Here is a 25,794-nt window from a genome sequence, read left to right on the forward strand (position 1 = left end):
TTTTCAATGATTTAGAGCGCCCTCACACTTCTTTTTTTCTCTTTTGTGAAGCGACGCGGCGTTCACACTCTCCCGACTTTTTCTTGAACAGATTGCCTTCTGAAAGTTTGGGTTTTCTGCAAGATCAGCTGTCATTAGCTGCCATAAATGTAACAGATCGCTAACAAATATGTAAGTATCAGATTTTAGACCTTACAAAGTGACAGCAAATCGAATTTAATGCAGTAAAACGCGAATGCCAGACGCGTCATTTCTGCTCAAATTTGCCCGACATTTTTTTTCGGGACCAGGGGCGCGTCTCGGCCCGCCATAATTTTTTTCCAGGATTCAAAATCGCCTTCAGATGCTGTTAAAATCCAAAGAAATATTCGATGTGGACTTCAGAAGGCTTTTTAATTACTCCTTTGACGTTTTCGTGCAGCGGCACAAACCAGCCTTCGCTTTTTTAATGTGAAAACTGACTTGTGTTTTGCCCAAATTGTCATGCCATTTTTACAATCGTTTCCGTCTGTAGAGGGCGCTGTTTGTACATGTTGTGCACTGCATGCATGTTTGGATTGGTTTGTCAAAACTTTTAAGACCAACCACATGCACTTTTTGCCATATCAAATTCTTATGATTTATGTCATTGTATTAGCACTTAATTATGCAAAAGCAGTAAAAATTGATATTTTTAGGTTTTGAAATAGGCCCTATTATGATTTTAGTGTGAATGCCAAAAAGAGACTTTCTCGTCCAGGTTTTTTAACAAAAATGAGACAGCCCCCCCACACTTTTTCTTCCAGGATGGCAGACATGGCAGATGGAAAAAATGTTGCAACCTGACGCCACTTCAGCGGTTGTGTACAAAGTCTATGGAGATTCAAGAAAAAATTTTCCTAAGTATTTCCTAACAAAATTGGAAATGTTTCTCAGTCCCAGATTCATGTCTAATCATTTTTGCAAGGACTGACCTTTATTGAGATGATACGAAGCAAAAAGTGGCAACAGGTTTCAACAATTTTTAATCGAAATAAAAAGAGCAATATTGACAAAACTTGCAAAATAAATTGCAAATGTATGGAATTAAAAAAAAGGAAGCAAGCGGGGACGAGAAAATGTTGGGGTTTTTTTTACTTGACCTTATCTTCTAAGTTCAAGTTGACACTGGATATTTTTCCCAATAAATTTTCACATAATCCATTTACTTAAATTTTACCAATAACATTACTTCAGAACATCTCAACCTAGTGAAGTGTATCTTTAATTATTTCTGTACCTGCAAAGTGCAAAGGCATATGAAGTGCAGGTAATGTTTCATTGTAAATTAACAGTTGTTACAGAGGAAATTTTTACTTTAGTTTCGCTTAAAATTATTAAAAAAGAATTGTTTTAGTAGACTGGTTTTTTAACCTTTATAACAATGTTTAAGTAAAATCTGTCTGACATCGTTATATATGAAGAAACAATTTATATATGAACCAAATTAGCATTTGACAATTATGATATTGGTCTGTAGTTTCATTTTTTTGTTTTCTTTGTCCAGCTCCAAAGATGGCGGATAGCAATAATGGTCAAACTGAGCTAGCACCAACTGAACCCATCCTTGTACCCCAAGCTGAGGAGTCTGCCCCGGTTCTCGAGGCGGAGCCTCCGATCCCAGAACCAGCTCCCGTGCCCAGCATGGAACCTGCTCAACAGCTCCAGGCCGAGCCTGTATCCCAGGAACCCTCAGAGCTCATCCCTGAAATCCCGGCTGATGGTGCCGTTCCTGTTCTGCAGTCTGAGTGTGTCCCCCAGACGGAAGCCGTCCCCGTGTCACAGGACCAGGTCGCTTACATCAAGGCGGACAACATTCCCCCAGAGCTCCTCCCAGAGACCCCAGCCGACGGCGCCCCTGTCCTCCAACCGGAAGCTGAGCCTGCTCAACCCGCCCAGGAGCTGGTCCAAGATGAAGCTGCCCCCCAGATGGTCCTGGATGCTGGCGATGCAGCCCAGACTGAAGCCGTCCCGCAAGAGCCTCAACCCCTCGCCGAACAGGTTCCTGAAGGCGAACCAGGAGAACCAGTGGAACCAGTTCCTGAGCAGGTGGCCGAGGCCCAAGTCGACCCAACCCAAGCCCAGAATGCCATGCCTACCTTGGAGCCCCCTTCCAGCGTGCCCTCCTACAACCCCCAGCAGGCCCCGCCCCCGATCTCCCCACCTAAGATTACCTCTTACACGGCGGTTCACACCACGACGGGCATCATGCGCTACACCCCAGGTATCATGTCCGCCCTGGCCGGTAAGTACTCCAACAGCAGCCAGCTGGTGGAGCAGCTGGTACTCAACTGCGCCGGCTGCATCTCGCTCTCAGACATCCGAGTCCTGGATATGTCCGGCCGTAAGATCATGAACCTGGACCCGGCAGTGTTCTCCCGCATGCCTGACCTAGAGGAACTTGACCTGTCCTTCAACAAAATCAAGGTAATGCGCCGTCTGACCGACAGACACATATCAATCTCAGTGTTAACAAATGAATAGTCACTGGCAGTTCATGTTTACCTTAAAACTGATTATTACATTTTCATATTTTCTAAGGGGAATTCTTTGGATATTTCATAAGAAATGTTCTTCTCAGAACCACAATTCTCTCTCTATTACTTTAATACTTTTGGTTCTTTTGGGAACCATGCTACCCTTTTAGAGTCAGTCACTTTAAATGCAACCCCGTTCCCAGCGGTACGATCCCATAGCTGTAAAGCACATTCCTTATTCTGACAATCTTTCCTTTATTTTGTATAAAAAAGAGAAAACAAAAAGACTTTGAAATTGTCAAATTCAAACATCACATTAAAATTCTTTTTTTTATTTCCCCCCCCCCCAGGGTTTTGATACCCAAGTTGGACTGAAGAAACTGCGATATTTGAACATGAAGAAGAACGGCCTGAAGAGCGTACTGACCCTGGAACAGTTTTCCAATCTCGAAGAGCTGAACATTGAGGAGAATGACTTAAACGTAAGGGCGAGGTTGTAGCCAGAAGGGCGTTCGCTGTCTTCTGAACACCCTGTAATATGGTGTGTCAAAAGCACCCTACACAAGCTATTTTGTGACTCCCCATTTTATGCAAATGTACGTAAACATATTATCCTTAACCCTCCCAAATCCTCCCAAATCTTCTTGAGGCTACATGGCAATGCACTGTGTCAAGGTCTTGGGCCGGACCCTGCATTGTTTATTCTCAGCAGGGCATAAATTTAGGCCTAGATTATAAATGAAGTCCACCGCACTGCTCCAGAATGTCACTGGCTCTGCCTCAACATATTGACAGTGATTGCTGGAGGATTTTGCAGGATTGAGGCAGTGGTCACCCCGCCAAGAATCACATTAACCCTAACCATACCCATCCTGGCAAATTGAGTTCTGTTGGGGTTAACCCTTACTTCCTAGGCATTTTGGCCATGATGCAACCTCAATCCTGCAAAATCCTCCAACTGTCTCCATGCACAAATTGCATGCAGCCTGAATCCTCCAGAATCATCTGTTATTGCTTGAATGTGGTCCTTGGAGGGGTGACCTCTGCCTCAATCCTGCAAAATCCTCCTGCAATCACTGTCAATATGTTGAGTGCCAGTGACATCCTGAGCAGTATAATTTGGCCTAAATTTATGTACGGTTGAGCATAAACAACACAGGGTCCGGCCCAAGACCATGACACAGTGCATCCTCCAAAATCAGACAAATATTTGCCATATAGCCTCAATCCTGCAAAATTCACCATTTTGCAAAAAAGATTTTGAAGGATTTGGGAAGGTTTTGGTTAATGAACCGTTCTTCAAAATTTCAACCTTGAAAGGCCAATAATAAAACAATAGTGAATCATTCAATTTTGAGAGAAGCACACGTATGGTTACATGTTTTGTCATTTTTTGTACCATAAACTGATGGGTCGTGGTGTAATTTGTTCCCTGTGCAGCCTCCTGATCAGTACATTGCCGTCTACCTGCTGCCAAAACTCAAGAAACTGAACGGTAAAGACGTGGACATCAGAGACACCATTCAGACCATGGAAGATGTACTCAAAGAAAAGGTGAGACTATCTGGGAGCGATAAAGTACGCAACCAGGGAGAAATCTCACGTAGGAATGTAGAATCTAATCTACTAAGAGGTGTGCATTTACGGGTAGTACAGAAATGGGGTACCCGATTGAAAAAAAAAAAACACAGGTACCCTAAGGTTAGGTAAACCTAACCCCAACATTGAAATCTCGGAAGTTGCTGTTTAGATTGTTCATAAAGGTCCACATGATAATACTACTACATCTTGGAAGTTGAAGTTCAGATTATTCATAAAGCTCCCGACACGATAATACTTCTATTTTTGGTTTGTCAATGCATCAAGATACAAGTGTGTACAGTGAGCTTTATAGCTTGACGGTGTAAACTTTTGCAAGTGTCATAACAATTAAAAATGTCTTATTTATTTTGACATTTCCTCACAAATGACTTTTAAAACCTTTCCGTTTCATTTTCCGAGAAGTTGCTAAGTAATTTATAAATTTGGTAACGGGTGCCTGATCCCATGATCTGGAACCGTCTCCCAGCATTAACGGTTGGGTACTTCGGTACCTAGTTCCGATGCACACCTTATTTCAATTAGTCTTCTGTAAATTAGAAGTCAGTTTGGGAATCTCTGGCTTGAATTATAACTCTGCAGGCCTCAAAGTAGGGGGAAAAGAGTTACTTTATCATTTTTATTTCTGCTGTGTTTTGTAGCTGCTCAAGATCTGGGAGGAGGAGTTTGCGGCCCGCAACGAGATGCCTCTCAACAAGGCCGAGACCAGGGCCCTGGAGCAAGAGTTTGTCCAACGTCTCAAGGACTGCATCCAGTACGGACCCAGCTCACTGGTGGAGTTCACCCATCACATGGTAAGGCTTGGCCTCTCTGCCTCATCTCCTAATGACAGCGCGCATACTGTCTGAAATGTAGGACTTAACCAGCTCGCGTCAAAGACTGTGATAACATGCACTAGCTGTTTTTATACGCACGCATGGCTGACTGGTTAAAATGTCATTAAAAGGTCAAAATTGCCTCGGCTCGCCTCCGTGTGATATCTAAACACGCTAATCCCTTGTGCCTTTTGTACACACACAGAGTCTGTGAAGTCTGTGGAGGCGGACCGTGTGTTGATCTTGAATCGGCCGTTGGGCACAACCTATTGTTCGACATTTTACGTTCCAGTGCACACCGGAGTATTGAAATATATAAGGTTTCGACAACAAATACTGCACAAATGCTGTTGAAATGACTCTTGGGAAATCAGTATTTGTGGCGTTTGGCTGTATATCAGAAGTCGACTGAAAATTTTTGCCTTAACACATTTTCTATTTCAAACCTTTGTCACAGCCTTGTCATCTAGAATTAAGTAATCTTGACCGTTTGTTGACCCTTTTTTCTCTCTTGACAGCTGACAGTTCTTGCCGAAAAGCACGTGGCCACCCAGACAGCCTACTGGCGCAAGACCGTCCCCGAGCTGATCCAGGGCTCGACGACTGGCGGCCAGACTCCGGCGTCCGGCAACAAGGTCAGCATCAAGCTCCCGGTCAAAGAGGAATCGCCGGCGAGCACCAGCCCCGCCCCCATGGAGAAAGAGAAAGGGGCATCGGATGAGGCCAACTCACTGGCGGCAAGTCTAGAGGCAGCGGTCATGGGCAAGGTAGCCCAGGCCCCGAAACCAGACCAGGATGAAGAAACGCCCATGGAAGAGGACGGGAAACCCGAAGCGCCGGCAGACACACCTGCCACGCCCGGCAAGCCTGCCACGCCCACCAAGCTCACCACGCCCAAGAAGTCCCCAGCCGGGAACCAATCCCCCGCCTCGGCTAACAAGTCGCCTGCCGCCCAAACTCCAAGCAAGTCGCCTCTGAAGACGCCCATCAAGGGCCCGGTCAAAGTCATCGTCGTCAAGAGGCCCGTCCCGCAGGATGCCGGCGCCACGAACGGGGAGGAGCCAAGTCCGAAGAAGATCAAGGAGGAAGATGCGCCGGTCAAGAGGAGGCGAGGAAGGCCGGCGGGCACCGGAGGGAAGTACACCAAGAAAGAGAAGACAGACACAGCGCCGAAACCTAAAGTAACACCTGCCAAATCAACACCTACCAAATCATCAGTGGTGAATAGTACAGGCAAGAAAGACAAGGTGCACAAATTTGTTTCTTATCCCTAACCACCCCAACTCCATCAAAATCCATCCCTCCATTTTGGTGGACTTGGTACAGGAGGCCTGGCGGGGCTAAATATTGATGGAGTATGATGGACTTGGGCCTAATGGCCTGAAGCAGTGCTAGGGGTATCCGATTGATTTTGCCTAGCTTCCTGTACTGCTATTGTGATAAAAGCCATGTGTAGCAAGTCCACGAATGTCAACCAGTGTGTCAGTGGTGGATTCCATTATGTCATGTACAGTTTTGTATTGGAAGCACAATGATTGATGGATTTTGATGGAACTTGGTCCAGTTCCTAGTAAAAGACGCTAGGGAGTTAGGGTTAATTAAGGCAAAGTGTAGGCTCACTTAAATAAAAACACAATACACAATTTAGTTTTGTTCGAATTTGCAACACTTTTGGTGTTGCTGCCAGATGCAGCACAGAGCATCTGGTGTAAAAGTCTGTGGAACCTCGCTGCATTGAGCCATCAACACTGGAGTGCATAAACGGCCAATTCTGAGACAATGAGAGCTAGTCCCATTGAACAATGCCACAGTTGTATCCTGCTGCGTTCGAGGACCACAGACTCTGAGGCAGTTTTGGCCTCGAGGCTTTTGAGCTGATGGATCTTGCTACACTGGGCAGGCTTGTCACATAGCCAAGTGTTGCATGTTGCTGCGTTTAGCCAGGTTTTTTAACCAGAATATCCTGGAGGGTTAGGATTATTTGTCAGTGGGATTAATGTCCCAATTGTGTTTTATCACCGTTCCCAAAGTTACAAAAGAATAATATTCACAAAGTTTGTAAAGTGTGTCAAGATGGCATGGGCTTATAATAAAGAGGACCATGTTACTCCAAACTTCATTTGAAAAACTAATTTTACACGAGGTATATCACAGAAATCTCATAGAGCTCTTATAAATTTACAATAAAACTCCCCCCCCCCCCCCCCCCCACAAAAAAGGATTCGGGAAAATATTATATGGCTGAAAATATTTTGTGGGATTATGCCAGAATTGAAAACTTTTCTTTCTCGAGTAGCTAGACTTGTGAATATTTGCCGTGATTCTTCGAAATTCCACCAAACTTATAGTGTTTCTTGTGGTTTTGTTTTTTTATTCAAATACAGAAAGTCTCGAGCGGTTACGAGGTGATCCACATGCTACGCTGCCATTCCATGGAGAATGACCCCACGGACGCTAAGACCAATGTCTGGAAGTGTTCATTTGAGCCCAGCCTAGAAAAACCAGGTCAGTGCATATGATTGATGATATTGAGGAGAATACACAAGAAAGTGTGGATTTGTAGTTTAAGAATTCACGAGGCGCGAAGCGCGGAGTGAATTCGTAAATTAAGAATCCACACTTGCGAGTGTATTCTCCGACTTAAACCATTGCGTCAAAAGAAGTATTGGCATTAACAGTCCAGTAAGTGGAGATGAAAAGACTTGCATATCTCGTGTCGAATTTTTCGAGGCTCTTATACGTAATCAAGCATTGTTGCGTGTTTAGCATGTGTATCACCACACTCGTACAACGAAATCATTTTGTGTGTAGGCTCCTTACATCAACATGGATAGTTCAGATGAGGATTTCTTTCTGACTAGTTTTTTGAAGTGAAGAATGAATCTGACAGTGAAGATGCATTGGTAATTACGGAAAGAAAGTTTTAATGCAGACAGTCCTATTAATGCTCATTATGGAGAACAATTGTCCGACATGTTCAAAGTTTGGATTCGTAATTCTGAAACCACACTTTACTAAAGATTCTTCGTTCCGAATCCACACTTTGTGACCAGCGTAACAGATTTGTAGATCCGAATCCACACTTTGAACAATAGTGTGACGTCATAGCAATGGTTTAATACTGGCAAGCTGCATTCTTAAAAGGTATTGGCAAAGTTGGTATTTACTGATAATCTTGGGTTTGAAAGCTCAGTTGGTAGAACGTCCGTACTTCCGGAGGGCACTTGTTCAATTCTCACCCTGTTCAATTTCTTTGTGCAATTGAATATTTGAATCTTGCAGTCACAAAATTGAATTTCAGAATTGTAAAACAATCGGGCTTTCAAGTATTCCTACTTTACTTTTCCCTAGGGTTTTTGTACTCTTTTCTTGAAATTCCTACTTTTTTGTCCTACAACTTCGAAAAATGAAATCTCATTGAATGTATTTTTCATAACAGTGTTACACACTGTCATATGTAAATCACACAATGAAGGGTTTGGGCGCAGGAGTACTGCAACTGTACTTCCAAGAGCTTAGTTGAGGATGGAGCACAAGTGTTATGAGTACAGAACATGCCAAATGAGGCTCATGATGCTGTGGATATGTGCGATTATCAACTACTCCTGAAAGCCCACAAAAGTCCTACTTTTATCCTGATTTTGTCCTCTAAAGTCGTACTTTTGTCCTTTTTTTGTTTAAATTTTGATCCTACTTTTTCACCTGGGTCGGCTTGAAAGCCTGAACAATGCACATACATGTAGCAATTTTTTTTTTACATTGTTACCTCCGCCAAGGAGGTTATGTTATCTTGTCTGTTAACAAGAGAACTCTAAAAGATGTGGGCCGATTTCATGAAAGTTTTTCTAGGGGTGGTCCTTGGTACAAGCACAAATCGATTAGATTTTGGAAATGATCTGCGTCTGGATGCAGGAATTTTTTTTCAGGATTTTTCATCTATCGTATGGAAAACTTTCACCCTGTGTGACCAGCTTGGTGTATGCCTTGTCACCCACCTAATCTTACCACACAGGTCAATGGATTAGACCATTTTATACAATGGAGGGTAGAAAGGTAGACCAACGCATGCATTTACATGTAAACTACAAAATGTTTTGAGTTCAATGATTTGTTTTAGAAACCACATTTGTGCATTGGTGCTGTGTGTAATGGCGGGAAATTGTTTACCCTAGGCGGAGGTGTGCGCTCTCTGAGTGCGTTCTACTTTGTTACTAGATTGTTGCTTGTGTGTCATTGTACAGGAACCAGTAAGTGGACGGTTGCTTCATGCGGAGGCAACACGGTGTGCATCACAGACTGCAGCACCGGCAAGGTGCTCAAGAAGTACCAACATGCCAAGGACAAAGAGGTCAGCTTGATAAATGGAAAAAAAACATGCAAATAAAAGTTTATTCTTTTGGATGAGGTTCTAGTTTATTGCAAACTGCTTACTAATAATAGTTGTTAGCGCTTTCCATCGTATCAACGATCGCAAAGCGTTCACAATTATTACCCCGTTCATCAGGCCACGAGACCACGCGGCAGCTGATATCTACGTACGTTCGGCCTCTACCCTCACAGGTACCCATTCATACTCCTGGGTGGAGAGAGGCAATAGTTTTTAAGTGTCTTGCCCAAGGGCACGAACACTATGTTCCTGGCAGGTTTCGAACCCACGCATCATTGTATATGAGTCAAATACCGTAACGCTGGACCAGGGCATTCTAATATTCTTACTGACTGGATTGACCTGAAATAATATACAAATCATAACAGTTGGGTACCAGTGTTTAGATTCTTCCGTAAGTGTGTTGGAGTTTTAAAAATTCTTATTATCAACTTGGCTTGTGTCTTTTATTAAAACAAAATTAAAAAAGTAAAACAAAATAAAAACCCAACTGATTGCTGTTTCATGGCTCATCCCACAGGAGTTCTACTGCGTTTCCTGGACAACCATCCCCATGGAGCTAGAGGAGGGTAACGCTAGCAACGTCAACATCCTAGCCGTGGCGGGGACGCGGGGCAGTGTCAAGCTGCTCCACACTAACCAGCTGCTGTGCTACTCTGAGATCAAAGGAGACCGTCGGCCCAGGCCCATCAACTCACTGCTGTTCCACCCGGAACATTCTACATGGCTGCTGTGTGAGTAGTTGTCATTAACGTTTGCTTACATGTGAAATTTGCCGACACGTGAAATTTGCTGACACGTGAAATTTGCTGACACGTGAAATTTGCTTGCATGTGAAATTTGCTGACATGTGAAATATGCTGACACGTGAAATTTGCTGACACGTGAAATTTGCTTGTATGTGAAAAATGCTTGCACATGAAATTTGCTTGCATGTGAAGTATGCTTACATGTGAAACTTGTGTACATGTGAAACTTGCTTACGCGTAAAATTTGCGCAAATGTGAAATTTGCTTACATGTGAAATTTGCGCACATGTGAAATTTGCTCACACGTGAAAATTGCTGACATGTGGAATTTGCTTACTTATGAAATTTGCTTACATGTGAAATGCGCTTATGTGTGAAATTAGCTTACACATGAAATTTCCTTACATATGAAATTTACTTACACATGACATTTAATTATGTGAAATTTTTACGTGAAATTTGGTGACATGTGAAACTGGCTTTCATGTGAAATTTGCTTACAATACTGGATTTTGCCCTTCACCAACGTATTTTGTAAAAATTGTAAACTCAGTGTTGTCCCAGGGCTTGCAAGAAAAATGCACAAGCTAACTCGGGTGGGACTCTAACCCCCGTTCTTGCTTATTATTGCAGACTACTCGACCACTGAGCTTGCTGTGGTTGGCGAAGGGAAAATCCCAATAATGAATAAGTTATCGTTGTTAGACGATGAGCACCGGTCCTACCTCAGCCCAGAAAATTACAATTATTCATTTTGGAACTAATAACTGTCATAATTATTTCTTTGTGTTCAGGTGGATCCGAAGACAAAAATCATTCATGTTGATACTAATGGTTTTCATGATTATTTCTCTGTGTTCAGGCGGATCAGAAGACATCATCATCTGGGACATTGGCATACCTGAGGGACCCGAGTACAAATGTAAAACAAAGTAAGTAAGGTGACAAATTGGAATGGTTGGTGTCTCATATCAACACATATTCAGAAATCACAACAAAGATATTGACTGGAATGGGGTTTGAATCTGCTACCTCCTGATTGCTGTGTCGGTGCTCTACCAACTGAGCTATCCAGCCCTATGTTCGCGGTTCCGTGATTTAGTCGTTGTCTTTGTTCAAGGGGCGCTTATTAGAAGCCATAAACCTGTCATATGCCATGTAGGCAGGGATCACGCCCAAAGTCACGATGCTAATGCTGCAATGTCACAAGTTCAAACCCCGCTCCAGTCAATTTCTTTGTTCAACTTTAATATTTTTATAACGTACCTAGTCAGTTTTCCATTTTGGGTGTATTTGAAGAATGGATATAAACAGTTAGCATCCACTCCGTATGAACATCTTCAGTTCAAGATATTTTAATGTCAAGTTATTTGCATTTACAGAAAGCTGTACCACCTTGCAGCCCCCGGTCGCGTGCTGGGCCTCGTTGCACTGCCCTCGACTGACTTCATCTTGGCCGGATGCGAGAACGGTTGCTACGGATGGAGGACGGATAACAAGCAGCCTGTGGGCAAGAAAGGAAGGTAGGTCGCCGTTTTGTCATTTCCACTATTAGGCAAAAAAAAAAAATAAGTCGGTCTCTGGTCAATCTCTTTTTTTTCCAAAATGTTCCGCGGTAGCTCCAACAGCGCCCCCTATTTCCGCACCTCCTCATTTTTTTTTACCAAAGAGCACCAAGGAATGGGAAATTGCACCAAAGCAAATGATCGAAAGCTCCAAGGCAAATTATGGAGGACACCAATGTACATGAGGACACCAAAAAAACAAAATAGTACCCCACCTTGTCTGTACAATCCAAGCTTGAAGAAAAAAAAAAAAAAAAAAAAGCCGCGTGGCCGCGTCAATTCCGGAACTTTGGTCTGACCAGAGACCGAGTATTTTTTTGTTGGCCTTAACACCACTCATGATCCAACGAAGAATGTTCAAAACCTAACCTGTTGAAGTTTCAGCTCAGCGGATATTACACTTTTTGAGAATACAGTGAAAAACCACGCACAATGTTTGATCTTGAAACACGATCTCATCAATAGAACTCTTCATTGCAAAAATCAGTCAATTGACTGATCGTTGGAAATCACCTACATTTCTTGATTTCTTCTAAATGACAGCAAGCCAGACAGAATAATTTCACGGGGTGTTTAGTCCCAATTACAATCTTTAATCCAAGTAAGCATTTTGGATTATAAATTGCGACGTTGCCTTTGAGATAGATGCACATTATCCAATTGCTTATTGTGGGCTTTTTGTCTACACTGTAAAATGTCTTATTGATAAACTCATAATAATTATGGAATAAAGCAATTTCGGTTTGAACAGATATTTTTCCCCGATACCACAACCCCCAACCAAAAAATCCCAAAATATTGACACACCATTTTTAGGAGTCTATGTAAGTGGTCAGGCAAAACCTGACCACTGTTTAGAGCTGTTATGATTAATCTTTGTTTCTTTTTTTTCCATACAACACGTTTCCGCGGGTTTTCTCTTAAACGATTTATGATATAAACTTGTAACTTTCAATATATATTGGCCTTCATCCAAAGTGGTGCATATTACTCTGACGTCATTATGACGTTATCTTATCGGGTGTCAATTAACAAGCGATTTTCGTTAAAAAAATTACGATTATTTTTTCACATATAACTCTTGAACAAAATGATTAATTATGTTCCAACCTTGTAATCAGATAAACCATTAATTGATAAACATTTTTTGTTGTGTACGTGAAATCGCTTGACCTTTACTTCCGGTTCTACTCGAAGGTCAAAGTTAGGTGAATTCAAAATGAAGACATTAGCCTGAAATCAAAACATATGACATAAACATATTCATAACTTAACTGGACAACGTCTAATGAAATAGTTGTCTACCCGACCACTCTGCATTTGTAACAACAAACGCGGACCTCTAGTTAATATTTGGATTGATGTATTGTCAGGCCTCATGCGGTGGAGTTTCTGCTGCCCAGCAAGGCTCGTCTGGCCGAGGCTATCAAGGGAGACGACGAAGAGGAAGAAGGCGAGGGGGATATGATTGATGGACTGGCACTGCTTAATGACAAACTAGTCGGTAAGGACACACAAGAGTTGAAGTATGCAACACCGGACGAAAGGCTGAGTAAAAAAAAAAAAAAAAAAATGCCGGGACCATTGTTTTAGTGAAGTTCTGCATGCAGCACTTTCAAAATCTAGGATATGAAAGCCCAATTCATAAGCTTTCTTTGAGTACAAGCATCATTCAAATCACTCATGTACTTTTCAAGTTACAGAGTTTTAAACACAACCACCATTTTTAAAGCTCTGTCCACGGATCACAAAAAAGGTGTGCGTTCTTTCAGCAAAACAAAAACAATTCACACACATCCTTATGTGATTCTTTTTCGATTTGTTGAAAGAACACTGAACTTTTTTGTGATCAGTGGACATAAACTTAAGCTTATGAATTGGGCTTTCATATCCTAGATTTTGAAAGTGCTACATGCAGAACTTCACTAAAACAATGGTCCTGACATTTGGGTTTCGGTTTTTCTTACTCACCCTGTATACCATCACTTTTCACAAATGGACCAATTTTCTATCGTCTACCAGACCCAAATTCCTCTCTGTTTGAAATCATGGACAACATGGGTGCAGCTTAACAATAGACCTTATTCACCAAGAAGCTGTTTCGATCATATTGCCTGAATCTATTTTAGAAGTTGTAAACTCTTGAATGGGGCCAGACTATTTGCGTTCCAGGCCCCACTTTCTATTTTTAAGCTCTGGCAACAGAACTTCTTTAAGTCACTTTGGTGTTGGTCGGTCTGTCGGTCGGTCCCCCCCAAAATTGACCAAAAAGAAACTCTCTAAGTGTCCTTTAAAAAAGTACCAAATCTTAACTGTCCACGAAAAGCAAACAAAATACATCATACAGTTGACAATAATTGTTTGTAGCAATTTGTGACGTTGTTTGTGAACAGTTTGTACATGGAGGCAAGAGAATGTGTGGTAATATATAGTCACATGGTATGTAATGCACTGGGAACAACGCACAACGTCGTAACTTCACACAGGTCCACTGTGATTGAATGTTTTTTTGCGACTGTTGATTTGTTTTTGCGCCTACTGGTATCGATTGTCTTAATATCGTCGCAAAAAATCGGCGACGGAAATGTTTCCGATGGGCGTAGTTCATGTGCGATTTGATCCTGAAAAGTCAGTCGTCGACTTTTCTGGCTCGTCGCAAGTTCGACCTGAGGACGGCCTTAGACTGTCTAAGACTTAGACTGGGGGGGGGGGGAATGGTCCTTTGAAGGCAAATGTTTGGTGGTGCACAGTAGTGTAAATGCCTTCTGTGAGATCAAGCACGTTATTCCTGAACTGATTTTTTTTTTCTTTTTTTTTCGCCTCTGCAGCCAGCAAAGTTGCCTGCGATGGAGCCATCCACGTCTGGAACCTGGTGGACGCAGTCAAGAAGAAACCCAACAACAAGGAAGTGGCTGTCACTCCACAGTGCACCATGCAGTGGTGTGACTCAGACAGTGTCTATCTGGATATTGGCACATGGCAAGGTGGGTTTAGAATTGATCTTGACTCTTGTTAGAGGATGGTTGTATCTTTGGCCCTAGAACACAGTGGTGTGTGTCCAACACGCCAGTAGAGGTCCAGTGCTCAAACTCCAGCGGAAACCTCCGTGCTTGTGTTCTTGGGCAAGACATTACAACACAATCCCATCTCTTCATCTTGAAGTATAAACAGGTAACTGTGAGGGCAGAGAACAGATCACGCTGATCTTGGATTGCTGCATTGAACTGATTTCATGATTGGTTGAACAGAGGTGTAGGTTTTCTCGGCCAATTTCCTAAAATGTTCATTCACTTCTGAAAATGGGTCATTCATTTTCGTCTGAATTTGCATGGGCGTCTAATCCCTTTTAGATTCAATGAAAGTTCAATCATTTTCACTGTCCGTGCATTCGGTTTTGAGAAACAGACAGCCAATTACGTTTCCTGCGCATTCATTTACGCAAGCATCAGGTTCAGCAAATTTGATTGACGATTAATGAAAAAGAAACTCTTAATTGTATCTGGTGCCGATGGCATTAAACTAACAGTGAAATAGAATGGTGAATATTTGAAATCGCCCTCTAAAAGCAAAAAAGAAGTCGTATAAACGAATCTGAATGGACATAAACGAAAGGTTCTGCTCAATCACTTAATTGATTGAACTGAAATGGAATCGAATGCTCTGGCAGCAAAAATCAAACGCGTGTTCAGAGCGATTCTGAAATTCAGACGAAAATGAATGACCGATTTTCAGAAGTGAATGAACATTTTAAGAAATTGGCCGGAAAAACCTATATGAATTGTGAAGCCCTTTGAGACATTTAAAATAAGTGCTCTGTGAACTTTGACATGGTTACTGACCACACTTTTCATCACTAGACATTTTGTAATCATTATTCATCAATTATTCTGTATTGTGTTCATATTTGTCTTATCTTACCTCTCCCTCCAGGATGTGGGTCTCTAGTCAGTGGTGATGATGAAGGCAAGATCTGGGTGTACGACACCTCCAAGCTGCCAGTCAATCCGGTCAAATCACCCACCACCAGGAAACCTCAACATGTCAGTACCAGTACCTTAACCCTAACTCCCCAGCCCAATTTACTAGGAACCATACCCATTCTGGCAAATTCCAACACCCACATGGGAAATAATACACACACACTGTTGGACTTAGTTTCTGGATGTATGCCAACCCCAGTGTAAAAGACCATCAGTTTAGGGGTACTGTACCTATCCCAACAGATTTAAACAAAACCTGCTGTTGAACTTTGGTGGGTTGAGTTCGGTTAGGGTTAAGGATCTACCTTAGGAGATGAATTGGAGCAGTTAAAAGTTCATCAGGCCTCACCGGGAAACTTTTAAAACCTATAAAAACCTACAGTGAAATCTGGATAAGTCAAACCTCAAGGGAACAGGTTCAAACTTTGACTTAAGCAGAGTTTGAGTTAAGCAGGGTTGTATATCATTGTTATACTACTGAAGGGAATGTATTCTTTGTTTGACTTAACAGTTATTTTGAGTTATCAGAGTTTGACTTATCGAGATTTCACTGTATATTTCAAACTTCAGAGCCTATTCCTTTGTTTAAAGTAATCTGTATAACTCATAGAAACCTATATGTTTATCTATTAGTTTTCATACATTTAAGAGGAGTAGAAAGTTGCACAAAATGTGGACCCTTGAACCTGTGAAACAGGCTGATTGTTAGTATGGAATTTTCTGCTTAAACTTTGCAGGGATTCTTCGCTTTTTATGTTAAGCAGGACCATGAAATAGGACTCAGTTTGTACTCATAAAATGTTGAGCATTTATCAGTGAGCTGTACTTTCCTAGAAAACCATGCAGCCATTTACACACTGTAAAACTACTGTCAAAAATCTATTTGGCATGTTTAAAGGTTCACTTTGTCCTGACAGAAAGTATCATCAGATGAAGAACTATTTTTTCATTTAATAACCTTGTTCTCTCCCGTCCCCCTCAAACTGTAGTTACTGTACTGGCCAGACGAGCAGCCCAACGACAACGCCTCCACCTCCTCCAATGATCACATCATCATCAACGACGTCGCTATCAGCTCCGACTGCAAATACATCGTGTCAGTCACCAACAGGAACGTCATTTGCATATGGCGTAAATTATAGTGAGTCCATCACGGAAGCCATAATTACTGAAGCTGTAGAAATATTGAATTTTTTTTAAACATCCTGTGAATAGATTTTTTCGGTGGGTGGGGGGGGGGGTGTGAAACTGGATTAGATTGCTTAAAATTTGAACCGATGTTTCCAATATCAGTGAACATTTTAAAAGTGTTTACGTGTAGATTTAAGTTTTAGAGAGCTGTAAGCAGAATATTTTGCTTAGAAGAATTACTCCTGCTAAGCGTGAATCAGTTGAGAATCGTTCAGAAGTATCACGCCAATGAGCCAGTTCGGTATTTCAACTGCGCACAGTGATATGGGTCAGGGGTCATTTGGGATAATTAAATGCACACACGAGCAGAATGGGCGTTCGCGTAACATCACGTAACATCACGTTTGCGATTTTATCCCAAATGACCTTTGACCTGGACTACTTCATCGAGATACCGAACGGGCTTATTTCGGTGGTATGCTTGTTTTTCCCTGCTAGTAAAGTCATCTCTGCTGAGCAAATGGAGACGAGTTTCAGCTCTGTTTAAAAGAGTAAAATGCAAAAGCCTCAGAAATGTGGACATAAAAATGCTTTCACTTTTTGACAGTTGGTCTGAGCTGTATCAATATATATTGTTTACAAATATCATGAACTGTTTTCCTTTTGTTTTGTTGTTTTTGAAAGAAGCCTTTGTGTTTTTGTTTTTTTATGAAATGTTTTGGGCTTACATTGTCGGAGTCTTAGAAGGACTGGAGCATTGAGACTGGCTGCCATCTTGGTCAGGTTTCTGGAATACAATGTACAGTAAAGAGTGCCATCGTGTCTGAGGCACCTGTCTATTTGGTTACAACGCCTCACTCCCTGCCATGGCGTATATGCAAGCGAAGTCAAAGATGGCTGTCTTTTGGTCTAAAAAAAAAGTACATAACTTTTTTTTTATAATGTACAGAATATTGCAATGGGATACCTTGAGAATTTTTAATGATTGAATTGTGCAAAATTGTGAATGCTCTCAAATTTGGAATCGTGTTTTTTATGCCGTTGGATCCAGAACTTGATTAGAATTTGATTAGAATCGACTGAATCAGTAAATTCACTATAATGAAAACTGTGAAAATAATTTTTTCATCATGAAATGTTCAATAACAAAACGTGTAAATGAATTTTCTTGGGACGCTGAAACTTTTGAAGATATACATGTACATACCGAAACTTGAAAAAAAATTAGTCTTTAGAAATCATTGTGTCTGTGCAACAACGTCGTATCTCCTAAAATGGCGTGTGACGTCATGTACGTGTAACGCGAGTTTTCAATGTCAAAAGGTCGTATCCCATTAAAGTAACCCGGATGTACACACAAAGTCAATGGGCGTTGAGATGCGACATTGGGCACGGAACGTATTCCCGTGAGATAGATTTTCTTGAAGAATCGAGTTACGACCTTGTTGCACTGACGCGACGAAATGGTCTTTTTCTCCCCGACTTTGATAGAGAGCATAGCTGTTTCAATTAAACCAGTTTTGTTGTTTTGTGAACTCTAGATTTGTCAATTCCTACCTCTATTGTTAGATGGTGCTTGCGCTCTTGCAACCAACTTTTATTTTGCACCCTTGCAACCAACTTTCAATTGTTTGAATTATGAACAAAGTTCTGGGAAGTTCCCTCCCTTGATAGTGTCTGATCATTGACGCAAAAACTAATGGTTGTTTGCAAAACAGTTTGCAGTTATCACATGTCAATCATAAGTTATCAAAAGCCAAACACAAGTCAATCATAAGTTATCACAAACCAATCACAAGCCAGTCACAACACAATCACAAGCCACCTGACTAGGTGATCGATAGGTTGACACCATTTCACAAATTGGTGAAATACGGTAGAACGCCACTATAACGAAGGCAATGAGGTCCGTAAATTTATTTTCGTTGTAGTGGTCGTTTGTTATAGCCATGGTGCATTATAATAAAATCAAATACTTCAGGAGCTAAAGGGGATGTTCCAATGTTCGTTATAGCGATGTTCGTAATTGTTATACATATGACGTTTTTACTGTAGTGCCAATCATGACTTGTGTTTAATAGCCAAGAGGTATTATGAGTGATAACAAGGGCGGATCCAGAACACAGTTTTTTGGGGAGGAAAAAAACAAAAATTGGGCCCCAAAAAGTGGGTCCAAAAAAATTACGGCGTGGGGTTCGGGGCCCCTAGATGCTATGTGGTGCGATCTCAGGCAATTTCTGACCACTGTTTTTTGAGGAAAATATTGTGGAGTACTCATTGCCTGCCTTTATTGTGACGTCACTTTTTGGGGGGGGGGGGCATGGCCCTTTTTGGGCCCCCCCTCCTGGATCCGCCTTTGGAGCGATATGACAACTTGTTTGTATAGTGAAAACTCTTCCTTTTTTTTTTTTTCGAAAATACTAAGATACCTCATTTGACTAACGTTATACAAACAGTTTTACGCATGCATTTCAAACCAGTAGAGAATCAACATAGTCATCATCAGCTGGTGTTTGTTAATTGTATATAATTTCTTTTCTTTTTGCTTCTCTGGCCTTCGAATCATTTGACATGAATAATTAATTCTTGGAAATCTTTGGTCATTTTGGAGTATGAATAATGATTTAAAGGGAAATTGAAATTTGGCTTTAAAACTATTGTGTATGCTCCAAGTTTTTTCTTTCAAATCTAGTTGTGAATTTGGGGGGAAAAATATGTTTTATAAGGGAAACTTGTTTTAGGATTATTTGCATTGGTTTCTTGGAATGAAATATCTGCTTTCACACAAAAACTCAAAATCACAGGTTTTTAGATTTTTTTAGTTTACAAACTGCGTGTAGTTTTTCTTTAGCTTGATATCATCTTTTGCAAAGCAGATTTTTTTTCTTTTGTTTTGTACATAGTATTTTCTAGATCGTGTTCCTTTTAAATGAAATTTATTTCTTTGATTTCAAGTTTTTTAATTTTTTTTTTTTTTAACTTTTGTTGCAAATTTAATTCCTCTCAAATTCTAAAAGGGAGTGCGAGTCGTTTTTTTTGTACCGTTGGTTCCCGTGGTTTGTTTATAATTCTCCACTGGATCTGTCGGAACTTTTAGTACTGTAATCCTGATGAATATCTGTATTTTTTAAATCTTATTTTTGTAATCTGCATCAAAGGTTGTAGATTTTATCTGTCCTCTGTAGACCAACATCTTACTGCTATTTACAGAATTTGTGGTCGATGTTGAGTTTTGTCACAGGTGGTTAAAAAAGGGCACAAATCAAGTTTTTAGAAAAGTTCATTATGTTTGATTTTGTTAAATAGATTAACAAGACAAGTTTCTGGGCCCTGAGTGCCCAAAATTCTATTCATTTGATTCAGATTGGCCATTCACTGGAAGTCTTTTCATGCATCTGGTCTGCACAGTGGGCCAAATTTAGCCCAGCCATAGATGTTACGAGGTCATCCTATACAATAGCACTGCCCGACTCTCTACAACCAAGCAGTCTAAGTCACAAGTGACAGCTAATCAGTCACTCAGTCAGTCAGTCAGTCAGTGAGATAGGTACAAAGCGGCCCTCTGGGACTCGTCAAATATATCTCCAAATCATTTCTGACTTTGCCCAAAACCTGACATCAGCAACTTTCAATGATAGATAAGTCAAGAGATCAGTTAACAACAGGACAACTATTTTGCATGATTTTTGCCTTATTAATCCTTTGCATAATCAGTAATTTCACCAGCAACTACCAACGACTGTATATGCTTCACTCTTCTATTGGTTTTAAACCCATTTGTTTCGTTCACTCGCATTTATTTTCATTATGAATCTTTGAAATATTTTAGAATGTTGACTAGCCTGCAGTGGCAGGAGTTTTTTTTAGCCAAGTTTAACTGCTGTATGTAAGAAATGTTTGCAAGATTTGCCCTTGGAGTTTATGGTCTCGGCCGACAATCAGCTCCTTTGTCCAAATTAATATTGGGAAAAATTATGTAAATGTGTAAAATCTTAAACACGGTCGGACTTTAACCTCTTTCCATTCCAGTGAAATAAAACAAAGCATTGTATTAAAAAAATGGCATAGGTCATGTTTCTGTTATATCATGTCTGTTCAGTAGTTTTTTTCTGGAGACTGACCTCAGTTAGGCAGGTTTTCTCCGTATTTACAAAAATAATTGTATTTACGGTGACTGCTACGTTTTGTTTCAATATTCAATAGGCTTGGGTTACTATTCACGACCAATCACTAGGCGAAATTTCAATCCAATAAAATCGGTATTGTGCGTTGTTTCTGGTCAATAGTTAGGCAGATTTTCTGAAGACGGTGATTCCCGTTATTTTTCTCCGTGTTGACAACATTTCTTTACGGTGATGACTACTTATTGCTCTCAGTATTCAATGGGTAAAATGTCGATTTTTGTCCTTTTTTGACTAAAAATGTAAGGCTTACCCCTTGAATTTTTTTCAATTTTGGCCAAAAAATGAAATTTCCTGAAAGTTGCTAGGAAGATGCGTTAAGGGCCCTAGAACGCATTCCAAGTCGATTGCTGGACAAGTGTGCTAATAAAGGGGTAAATTCTGTCGAAAATTGTAAGGCTAACTAACCCCTAACATTTTTAGTCAAAATCGGCCAAAAATTGACTTTTCTCCAAACAAGGCAGAAATTCATCTGGATGCAAGAGGAACATCAGTCAATACTCTAACACACATATTTTTGAAGATTTGGGCAAAAATCGTCAATTTCTAGAGAAAAATTTTACCTCAATTTTTCGAAAGAATTTCCCCTTTAATAGCACATCTGTCCAGCAATCGTTATGGAATGCGTCCTAGGGCCCTTTAAGGCATCTTTCTAGCAACTTTCAGGAAATTTCTTTTTTTTGGCCAAAACTGAAAAAAAGGTAAGGGGTTAGCCTTACATTTTTAGTCAAAATCGGCCAAAAATTGACTTTTCTCAAAACAAGGCAGAAATTCGTCTGGATGCAAGAGGAACACCAATCAATACTCACACACAGATAATTTGGAAGATTTGGGCAAAAATCGTCAATATTTGGAGAAAAAGGTCATTCTTTGAGCAATTTTACCTCAATTTTTCGACCAAATTTCCCCTTTAATAGCACATCTCTCCAGCAATCGATCTGGAATGCGTTTTAAGGCCCTTTAAAGCATCTTTCTAGCAACTTACAGGAAATTACAATTTTTGGCCAAAATTGAAAAAAATGCAGGGGGTTAGCCTTACATTTTTAGTCAAAATCGGCCAAAAATTGACTTTTCTCCAATCAAGGCAGAAATTCATCTGGATGCAAGAGGAAAATCAATTAATACTAAACACACATAATTTGGAAGATTTGGGCAGAAATCGTAAATTTTGGGGGAAAAAAAGTTTTTTGGGGTGCGATTTTATCTTAATTTTTTTACAGAATTTTATCTTTACGTGCCTCTAGGGGCGACTATTCATGGTCGCCTCTAGCAGTATGTACCTCTAGGGGCGACTATTGATGGTCGCCTCTAGCGATACGTACCTCTAGGGGCGACTATTGATGGTCGCCTCTAGCGGTACCTACTTCTAGGGGCGACTATTGATGGTCGCCTCTAGCGGTACCAACCTCTAGGGGCGACTATTGATGGTCGCCTCTAGCGATACGTACCTCTAGGGGCGACTATTGATGGTCGCCTCTAGCGGTACCTACTTCTAGGGGCGACTATTGATGGTCGCCTCTAGCAGTACATACCTCTAGGGGCGACTATTGATGGTCGCCTCTAGCGGTACGTACCTCTAGGGGCGACTATTGATGGTCGCCTCTAGCGGTACGTACCTCTAGGGGCGACTATTGGTGGTCGCCTCTAGCGGTACGTACCTCTGGGGGCGACTATTGATGGTCGCCTCTAGCGGTACGTACCTCTGGGGGCGACTATTGGTGGTCGCCTCTAGCGGTACCTACTTCTAGGGGCGACTATTGATGGTCGCCTCTAGCGGTACCAACCTCTAGGGGCGACTATTGATGGTCGCCTCTAGCGGTACCTACCTCTAGGGGCGACTATTGATGGTCGCCTCTAGCAGTACCTACCTCCGCTACAGGCGACAATCAATAGTCGCCCCCAGAGGTACCTACCTCTAGGGGCGACTATTGATGGTCGCCTCTAGCGGTACGTACTTCTAGGGGCGACTATTGATAGTCGCCTCTAGCGGTACATACTTTTTTATCTTAATTTTTCGACAGAATTTCCCCTTTAATAGCAAAACTGTCCAGCAATCGATTTGGAATGCTTTCTTGGACCCTTCAGGCATCTTTCTAGCAACTTTCAGGAAATTTCATTTTTTTGGCTAAAATTGAAAAAAAAATGTAAGGGGTTAGCCTTATATTTTTAGTCAAAATCGGCCAAAAATTGACTTTTCTCCAAACAAGGCAGAAATTCATCTGGATGCAAGAGATACATCAGTCAATACTGTAACACAATTATTTTGAAGATTTGGGCAAAAATCGTCAATTTTTTGAAAAAAAAGTAATTTTTGAGGCAATTTTACCTCAATTTTTCGACAGAATTTCGCCTTTAATAGCACATCTGTCCAGCAATCGATTTGGAACGCGTTCTAAGGCCCTTAAGGCATCTTTCTAGCAACTTCCAGGAATGTTCATTTTTTGGCCAAAATTGAAAAACAAAGTAAGGTGTGAGCCTTACATTTTTAGTCAAAATCCTCAACAGTGTCTTGTGCAAAAACCGAGAAAAAAAGGGGGATAGGGTGCAGTTGCACTCCAAACAGATCATTTGCCTCACTTTTGCACGGAAACGTTAGTCCTGGACGACAAAATATCTGCAAAATTCAGTGACGCATTAAATTGAATTTTTGCCAGATTATTAATCATTAAAAATAGACAAAAAAGACAGAAGATTTAGACAAATTTTTGTTTTTCTCTTCCTCAACAGTGTCTTGTGCAAAAACCGAGAAAAATTGGGGGATAGGCTGCAGTTGCAGGCCAAACAGGTCATTTACCGCACTTTTGCACGGAAACGTTAGTCCTGGACGACAAAATATCTCCAAAATTCAGTGACGAATTAAATTGAATTCTAGCCAGATTATTTATCATTAAAAATAGACAAAAAAGACAGAAGATTTAGACAAAATATTGTTTTTCTCTTCCTCAACAGTGTCTTGTGCAAAAACCGAGAAAAATTGGGGGATAGGCTGCAGTTGCACTCCAAACAGATCATTTGCAGCACAATTGCACAGAAATGTCAGTCCTGGACGACAAAATATCTCCAAAATTCAGTGACGCATTAAATTGAATTCTAGCCAGATTATTAATCATTAGAAATAGAAAAATAAGACAGAAGATTTTGACAAAATATTGTATTTCTCTTCCTCAACAGTGTCTTGTGCAAAAACCGAGAAAAATTGGGGGATAGGCTGCAGTTGCCGCACTTTTGCACAGAAACGTTAGTCCTGGACGACAAAATATCTGCAAAATTCAGTGACGCATTAAATTTAATTCTGGCCAGATAATTAATCAATAATAACAGACAAAAAATACAGAAGATTTAGACAAAGTATTGTTTTTCTCTTCCTCAACAGTGTCTTGTGCAAAAACCGAGAAAAATTGGGGGATAGGCTGCAGTTGCACTCAAAACAGATCATTTGCAGCACAATTGCACAGAAATGTTAGTCCTAGACGACAAAATATCTCCAAAATTCAGTGACGCATTAAATTGAATTCTGGCCAGATTATTAATCATTAGAAATAGACAAAAAAGACAGAAGATTTAGACAAAATATTGTTTTTCTCTTCCTCAACAGTGTCTTGTGCAAAAACCGAGAAAAATTGGGGGATAGGCTGCAGTTGCACTCAAAACAGATCATTTGCCGCACTTTTGCACGGAAACGTTAGTCCTGGACGACAAAATATCTGCAAAATTCAGTGACGCATTAAATTGAATTCTGGCTAGATTATTAATCATTAGAAATAGACAAAAAAGACAGAAGATTTAGACAAAATATTGTTTTTCTCTTCCTCAACAGTGTCTTGTGCAAAAACCGAGAAAAATTGGGGGATAGGCTGCAGTTGCACTCAAAACAGATCATTTGCCGCACTTTTGCACGGAAACGTTAGTCCTGGACGACAAAATATCTCCAAAATTCAATGACGCATTAAATTGAATTCTTGCCAGATTATTAATCATTAAAAATAGACAAAAAAAGACAGAAGATTTAGACAAAATATTGTTTTTCTCTTCCTCAACAGTGTCTTGTGCAAAAACCGAGAAAAATTGGGGGATAGGCTGCAGTTGCACTCAAAACAGATCATTTGCCGCACTTTTGCACGGAAACGTTAGTCCTGGACGACAAAATATCTCCAAAATTCAGTGACGCATAAAACTGAATTCTGGGCAGATTATTAATCAATAAAAATAGAAAAAAAAGACAGAAGATTTAGACAAAATATTGTTTTTCTCTTCCTCAACAGTGTCTTGTGCAAAAACCGAGAAAAATTGGGGGATAGGCTGCAGTTGCACTCCAAACAGATCATTTGCATCACAATTGCACAGAAATGTCAGTCCTGGACGACAAAATATCTCCAAAATTCAGTGACGCATTAAATTGAATTCTAGCCAGATTATTAATCATTAGAAATAGAAAAATAAGACAGAAGATTTTGACAAAATATTGTTTTTCTCTTCCTCAACAGTGTCTTGTGCAAAAACCGAGAAAAATTGGGGGATAGGCTGCAGTTGCCGCACTTTTGCACAGAAACGTTAGTCCTGGACGACAAAATATCTGCAAAATTCAGTGACGCATTAAATTTAATTCTGGCCAGATAATTAATCAATAAAAACAGACAAAAAATACAGAAGATTTAGACAAAGTATTGTTTTTCTCTTCCTCAACAGTGTCTTGTGCAAAAACCGAGAAAAATTGGGGGATAGGCTGCAGTTGCACTCAAAACAGATCATTTGCCGCACTTTTGCACGGAAACGTTAGTCCTGGACGACAAAATATCTCCAAAATTCAGTGACGCATTAAATTGAATTTTTGCCAGATTATTAATCATTAAAAATAGACAAAAAAGACAGAAGATTTAGACAAATTTTTGTTT

General features: G+C 40.7%; 1 protein-coding gene across 1 annotated transcript; it reads left to right on the forward strand.

Annotated features, from left to right (window-relative positions):
• The first annotated feature begins 23 nt into the window (after positions 1-23).
• Positions 24-18,256, forward strand: LOC119742467 (leucine-rich repeat and WD repeat-containing protein 1-like). Its single transcript, XM_038218398.1, has 15 exons — positions 24-171; positions 1,526-2,445; positions 2,846-2,977; positions 3,936-4,049; positions 4,736-4,888; positions 5,428-6,156; positions 7,294-7,414; positions 9,151-9,257; positions 9,817-10,030; positions 10,908-10,977; positions 11,428-11,568; positions 12,984-13,114; positions 14,439-14,594; positions 15,541-15,650; positions 16,580-18,256. Exons 2-15 carry the CDS (start codon positions 1,534-1,536, stop codon positions 16,730-16,732), a joined length of 3,243 nt encoding a protein of 1,080 aa, XP_038074326.1. The 5' UTR covers positions 24-171; positions 1,526-1,533; the 3' UTR covers positions 16,733-18,256.
• The last annotated feature ends 7,538 nt before the right edge of the window (positions 18,257-25,794 follow it).

Source organism: Patiria miniata, unplaced genomic scaffold (genome assembly GCF_015706575.1).
Source record: "Patiria miniata isolate m_02_andy unplaced genomic scaffold, ASM1570657v1 HiC_scaffold_6, whole genome shotgun sequence".
NCBI lineage: Eukaryota > Metazoa > Echinodermata > Asteroidea > Valvatida > Asterinidae > Patiria > Patiria miniata.